This window comes from Ischnura elegans, chromosome 7, assembly GCF_921293095.1.
Source record: "Ischnura elegans chromosome 7, ioIscEleg1.1, whole genome shotgun sequence".
NCBI classification, from domain to species: Eukaryota; Metazoa; Arthropoda; class Insecta; order Odonata; family Coenagrionidae; genus Ischnura; species Ischnura elegans.
This window is the reverse complement of record NC_060252.1, coordinates 102,767,317-102,774,403: the sequence shown is the minus strand read 5'-3', so window position 1 is coordinate 102,774,403 and position 7,087 is coordinate 102,767,317. Positions and strand designations below refer to the sequence as shown.

General features: G+C 39.1%; 1 protein-coding gene across 1 annotated transcript; it reads right to left on the bottom strand.

Moving 5' to 3' along the window:
• Positions 1–325: 325 nt before the first annotated feature.
• On the bottom strand, positions 326–3,111 carry LOC124163054. The gene is made up of 3 exons (XM_046539837.1): positions 2,855–3,111; positions 2,310–2,476; positions 326–1,808 (listed from the first exon to the last, which is right to left on the bottom strand). Exons 2-3 carry the CDS (start codon positions 2,474–2,476, stop codon positions 326–328), a joined length of 1,650 nt encoding a protein of 549 aa, XP_046395793.1. The 5' UTR covers positions 2,855–3,111.
• Between the last annotated feature and the right edge of the window lie 3,976 nt (positions 3,112–7,087).

The following is a 7,087-nucleotide window of genomic DNA, read 5'->3' as shown; positions in this document are numbered from 1 at the left end:
TGTGAGACAAGTTATCTCTGGATTATTCATCATTAAGTGCGATGCCTCGTAATGTAGGTTCGGTAATGTTGCTTTCATGTCACAGGTATCAGATAGTGTTAGATTGTCCAATGATTTTATTGTGATCATCTTGTCTTTTCGGTGGATTCTGATTAATTTTACCTGATTTATGTGTTTGTGGATCGCTAACGAAGGGCATTACCCAAGGTCTTTCGTGCGTGCTACTTGGTTATTTCTTAAGGATTTTGAGAACAGCCAAAATATAATGATTTGTCTCCCATCGTTGGCTAAACACTTTTGTGATCGAGTTTTCACTTAATTACGATTAGTGTCTTTTGAATGGGCTGGGGATTTCTGCAGATACTTTAGAAGTTCCAGCTTGACAAAGATCAGTATGATTAATACTATCTCTAGCAGGCTTATCGATACAAGTAAGGTTGTTCGTTCCAGATGGCATATTGTAATCATCAGTGGTATGATAAGTGGACTCATCGATAGCACTAGGAGTGAGTGTTGCAGATGACAGGTCCCCATCCACAATGCTTAGATTGTCTGGCTCATTAGTAGCACCAGATGCATTTAACAAATTACTTTCCAGTTCTAATTTTGTCTTCTGCCACAGTTCAAAGAGTGAAATATCTTTTTCCTCCAACTCTTTAATTGTATCCCTGTTACAAAATATTTTGAGCTTGCTTTCTGGAATACTCTCATTGAGAAATCGAAGTCCTTCTTTTAAAAATTGTCCACGTTCTTTGGCTTTTGTGACTTGATTATCACCTTCAATGTTTAATGGGAGAGTGATAGCTTCTGGGTTCCATGGAAACAATCCACATTTTCTAAAACCATTTTCCAGGATAGTCACTTGTAGCACATTGTCTATAACTTCTTTCAAAAGTTTTGGAAATTCTTTCTTCTTTAAGACTGGAGCCTCCAAATTGGATAACCTCCATTCATGTACTTTCTTCTTCCAGTGCTCTTTAAGAGTCCTGAAAACCGAAACATCCATCGGTTGCAAGAGATGCGTCGCATTTGGGTACAGTGCAATGAGAATGATGCCATTTTTTTCACAAAACTGGCTCACTTGCAAACTCAAATGAGATGAGTGCCCATCCGCAAAAAGAGCAACTGGCAAAGGAATATTTTCTTTCTTCAGCCATGGGTAGAAAATGTCAGCGACAAACTCGAAGAATGCCTCACAGGTCATCCAACCAGACTCTGTTCTTCCCAAGCCCCACGCTGGAGGGAAATTCTCTGCAATTTCCTGCGGGATCCTTTTATATTTGTACAAAACTGTTGGGGGAGGTACAGCACCACTTGCGCTACCTGTGATAAGGACAGTAAGGCATTCTTTCTCATCCGAATTTACTTGCTGATATACAGTCTTATCCCCTTTTTTTGCTAATACTTTACCACCCTTTGGGTTTAAAAAAAAGGCTGTCTCATCCGTATTAAAGATTCTTCTTGGATCTTGTAAAATCTCTTTTTGTTTATTTTCAACCAAGAATGTCTCTACTTCTTTAAACCAATTACAAAGGCTTTCCTTGGACACTGCAGCCCTCGTTGTGGTAAGGTTTTGAGACATACGAACAGCTATTCCAGGGTTTCTTCTCATAAATCCTTTCATCCATGATTTTCCTGGGCAGCTGTCTTTGAACGGGTTTGGCCTCTTTAACTCTTTTAAAAGGCGCTGCACACTGAAGATAACCTCCTGCATTGTAAAAGGAAATCCTGCACGGGCCATGCTGTAAATCCAATTACTGATAGTGGTTTCTTCACCTGTACTTAAAATAGCCGCTGGACCCATTTTCCTACACAAATAGAATAGAATAATTTTTTAATCCTTCAAGTATACAACACGCTATACAATTGAATATGTCAATACAATAAATTACATACTACACACTCAAAGTAATTGTCAAACATTCTGTTATTAAATTTAAAAAACTCTGAGAGAGAGTACAGAGGATTCTCAGTTAGAAACCTTTTCTGTCTTAGCCTGAACTGAGATATAGGCATGGTCCCAACCAATGACGGGAATTTATTAAAAAGTTTCAAAGACAACATAAGACAAATGCATAATCAGAATAAGTTAGATAAAGTAGGTAGCCACATACTATGTAAAGACTAGTTTCCTAAGTCTTGAGCATCCTAAACTAGCCAATTATTAATACAAATAACAAATAGATTTAAGTTAATAGAAATAACAAATTTATGTGTAGGGATAAAAATACAGCCCTGCTGTCTTATTGACACTATGCTTGGGATGTAGACTCTTAAGCTAGACATAAAAACATGTAGACCTGTGTTACCTGTCAATTGGGTGTTTTCCTTCAACCTTGTACTTCAAAGTGACCCTTGGAACATTACATTTTTTAGCTGCAGTTTTATATGGTGTTTTATGCAACTTTACATCTTCCACAGCTGCTTCCATTACCTCTTGAGTATAATTTCTAAAATTTCCCTTTGTTGGAGGCATCTGAAAATGAAAGAGGGAGTAATTCAGAAGTTGACACATTGTAACTCCAATAGTTGACACCCCCTGTCAACTATTGGATACAATACTTTGAAAATGTTTTAGAGGTTATAATACACAGTTCAACAATGTAAGCAGTTAAATAACACTCAAATAAAGCAGAATTATTAAATTATATTACTCCTGAGTAGTTGACACACGGTGTCAACCACTCAATACTATGTCATCTAAAGTTTCAGTAGTTGACATGATGCCAAACAGCCATTTTTTTTAATTTACAGGTTATTTTGAAAACTGTTTGTATACTTTAGAGTCTAAAACAAAGTATTAAACATCTCCTTAATCAAAATTATAATTGGTGTTTAAATTTTCAATGCTTACCTTTTAGCTTGTTCTTAGCAAACTCCACAACGAAATCACATTAATCAATTGAAAAACATGGGCTGTTGTCATCAGATGATTGTGGTTAGACTGCTGTTAAAGATGGCGGTACAGTAGTTCACATACACACCACTAGAGAGCTACACTACACAGACAGAAAAATATTAATCATCTGGCACCTTTATTCCTCTTGTTATTGTATTTTTTTATTATAAGTGTCAACTACTAGTGCAGTGTCAACTACTGGTGGTTTTACCTTAACCTTGATGTTGAATCACTAAGTTAGTGACTACTGTGATAAATGTTGTTTTAAATTGCCTATAAGTAGTTGTTATTTGTGCATTTCATAGGTAACCAATGAAATAATTATTTTTAAAATTTGTGTGCTGAGACTCATCTTGTTTAAGTTGAAGAATGTCATTTTACGCAATTGAGAGTATAGTTACTCATGTAATTTAGCGTTGAGAATCTGTTGTTGAATTTGAATAAGAGTTCTGCCCTCTATGTTGCGATAGCAGTATGTTGTTTATGCAAGTTCAAGGTGTAATTAAGTTTAAACCAAGTTATGTCATATTTGAGAGTGTGTTGTTTAGTGTGTACAAGATATATATTGTTTGGTGTGAAAGTTAGCAATGTTGTATGATATGAGCATGTTGTTTAGTGTGTATATGAGTTGATGTAATTTAGTATAATCTGAGTATGTAGTTTAGTTTGAATGTATGTTTTTTGTGTGATGTGAGTATCCTACCCTTATCCCATTAATCTGTAATGCAAAGAATTATCTCATAAGAAATGGTATGCATATTAATATTTTTCACTGTTGTGGTAGATCGCTGATGTATATCAATGAATAGCTCATAAGAGCTTTCATGCAATATGAATAGAGCATGGAATCACATAGGAAATGCGCAAAGAGATGCAACCAACCTGTTCAAGGTAATGACTAAGGCCAAGACCAAGTCTTTACCAGGCAGGGAAGGAGGGCAACCCATGACAAATATGAATCCTTAATCGGCAGTATCTATATGGTATGTATTCTTGTCAGTGCTGGATAATTTGCGAAGGAGACCAGAGACTTTTTTCTGCCGCAAGGAGCCAAACAGGTGAAAGACCCTTTAAAAATAAACCCTCACCACCCTATTCTCGTGGGTCCATGGGGAAAACCTTAACTACTTAGGAATGGGTTGGTGGAATTTCATATAATTTGGCTAAATATCTTAAAATTGACCAAAATCTACAGAGCAAAGCTCAATGACCTTTTCTCCCATTAGAATTCACAAATAGGAAAGAAAATTTGGCAACAGAGGGAGAGAAGTAATAAAAAAAAGCATTCATTGATAAAATGAGTAAAATAAAATGATGATCTTTGCTTTACATTACTTTAATAGAAATCAGAATAAATATAAGAGTCCAATCAGACATGGGTTTGTTGATGGTGCACTGCTGTTGTGGCTACCCTAACAACACATGGACATCCAACGGCTTCGCCGTTCCTCGTATGGAATCGGCATAGCCGCCCAGAGGGCAAGGGCATTTTGGAACTATTTCGCCGCCAGGGCGGCTTTGCCGCCCAGGGGTGGAGGGAGCCCACAGCGGCTGCGCCGCTTGAACATCAGGGCGGCTTCGCCGCCCGAGGGTTACTGAAGCTCCCCCTCGCCTACGCCAGTTACTCCTCGGAACGGCTTCGCCGTTCCTCGTTGTGGGGCGGCTTCGCTGCCTTGGGGATGAGGAGCACCCCCGCAGCTGCTCCGCTTATTCCTTATAAATGGTCTTCTCCACCGATAGGGGAGCCCAGGGGGATTCAGGGGTTTTAATGTGTTATACATGCGGTCACCAATCGTCCACAGTGATCATGTAGCGATGATTGCAAAGGGTAGTGCAATGCGGCGTAATAGTGGCGACAAGTACCCATAAAATAAGACTTAAAGGCAAGTTTTTCATTTTATTGCGGGGGGATCCAACGGTATACCGGGGGTTTTATACTTGTGTTAAACCAGTGGTCACAAATCGTTCCCATAAATTCCGTGCCGATAAGTCCTAGGGGTCCGGAACAGTGGTCTGATGATTCTTTTACCTTGAGAGGCGATTAATTAGAAATTTTTTGGGAGGTTTCACCGGGTTATCGGGGGTTTTAATAAGTAGTAGGGGCACTGGTTAAATTGTGACGAAAACTACTCGGAAAGGAGACTTTAATAATCTATTATTTTTTTTGGCGATGTTCCAGGAGGTGATCCGGGTTTTCTGGTATTTTTTCCCATATGGTTTATGGTGGCTTGCCCTCACCAAATATTCTGGATCTAAAGCTCAGAGGGGACGGGTAGTGCGACGTAATGTTTCCGAGAAGTTCCCAAATAGGAGACTAAATAGCACATTTTACATTTGGGGGGGATTTCAGGGGGATACCGGGGGTTTATATGTGTGTACTCCTGACGGTCACCATCCGTTTACATAAATTCCGTGGGGATGAGTCGTTGGGGGCGGTGGAATAGTCACGAAAAGTACCCAAAAAGTAGACTTATATGCAAAATTTTATTTTTGGGGGGGGGTGTATGTGGGTTTACCGGGGGTTTATAGGTCTGTACTGCCAGGGGTCATCAATCGTCCACATCCATTCCGTAGCGATGAGTGTTAAGGCTTGGAAAAGCGACGGATTTGTGACGAAAACTACCCAAAAAGTACTACTTATAAGCAAATTTTAATTTTTTAGGGAGTTTCAGGGGTTTCAGAGATGACGATGTTATATGATAACATTCCTTTTCTATCATATCTAAGAGAAGTTGCCACTATGACATCCATATTTCAAGAGTAATACAATAAAAGTAAATCTCTCCCCAAAAAAATTGTATTGCCCGCCATTTTTATATTTTCCTGAATATATCGTTTAAATCATTTATTAATTGTTTATCAGCTTTCAAAAAATGCATCAAGTATCCTTGTGTCACGCACGGTTCACGCGCGGTAAATTAAAAACCGGAAGAACGTCCCCGAAAAAAGCGCAATTTCGGCCATTTTGTCGTCCTAGTGACGACACGTGGCGGAAACTTCCGGTTTTCGGATTTTTTCTCCAAATTATTTCGGGTCCCACGCACGTGTGCCAAATTTCAGCTCTCCAGCATGTCTAGAAATGGTCTAGAATTTGTATCCATGAGTGAGTGAGTGAGGTACACATCCGGCTGTATATAGGTACGCTTGTGTACTTATTCTAACAATTAACTTTACCAAACTCCATTTAGGAAAAAATCACTTGTACCCCTTGGCTTCCAACCCACTCATATGAGATCTTCTCAATATGGCAGCCAAACGAGGGCCTTTAACTCCCTCATTTTAATGGAAATTATCTTTTTCCTTTTGATAATGGTGGCTGAGTGGTAAAAACGATGAATAAAATGTCTCAACTCGGTTGCCATACTGCTATGATCTCATTTATCCTATTCACTAGGAAAGCTACAAATAGTGCATCTCTCCTGATAGCAATTTCTTTAGCGATTCAATCGCTTGTTGCTCTTCATTTCAGCATAAAATTTTTTACTATTAACTGTGGAGAATTAATAAATGAGATTTAATATTGGAGAAGTTGCATTTGGTGCCAAAGCCATTGTTTGCTATGTACGGAGGATCTCTGCCTTCCAGCTGCTTTACTCAGTGGCGCCATGGGGCCTGAGGGGGCCCGAGCCCCCTCAAAAATTCGTTATGGGAATGAGGAAAAAATGTGTCAGCCTTGTCGATTTTCCTCGCAGTGTCCAGATAGCGAGGGCAAGTCAGAGCCAATATCACGACGAAAACAGATTACTGGAGGATTTTTACTAGAAGCGTCACTACTGTGTGGAGAAAAATTGTGTCATGATATTTTAATCTTGGATAGCTGATGTCAGTAGGATCCAAAAATGCTGATGATCAGTGGCGCCGACTCCATGGGGCCTGAGGGGGCACGAGCCCCCCCAAAAATTTGTCACAGATGTGAGGAAAAAATGTGTCAGGCTTGTTGATTTTCCTTGCAGTGCCCAGATATTGAGATTCGAGTTCTCAGGGTTCTAATGTTGATCATATAACTCTTCTACAATCCTTAAAAAACTTCATACTCACTAATTATAACATTTCCTGGGGCTAGATCCCCGGTTTGGGCCCCAAAATATTTTTTGTAAGTCGGCAACCCTGGTTTTACTGTGATAACAGAGTTTATTCAGTACTGGTCTCTCTGTAAGTTACAGCATATTGTTAGTTTTATTCAATTTT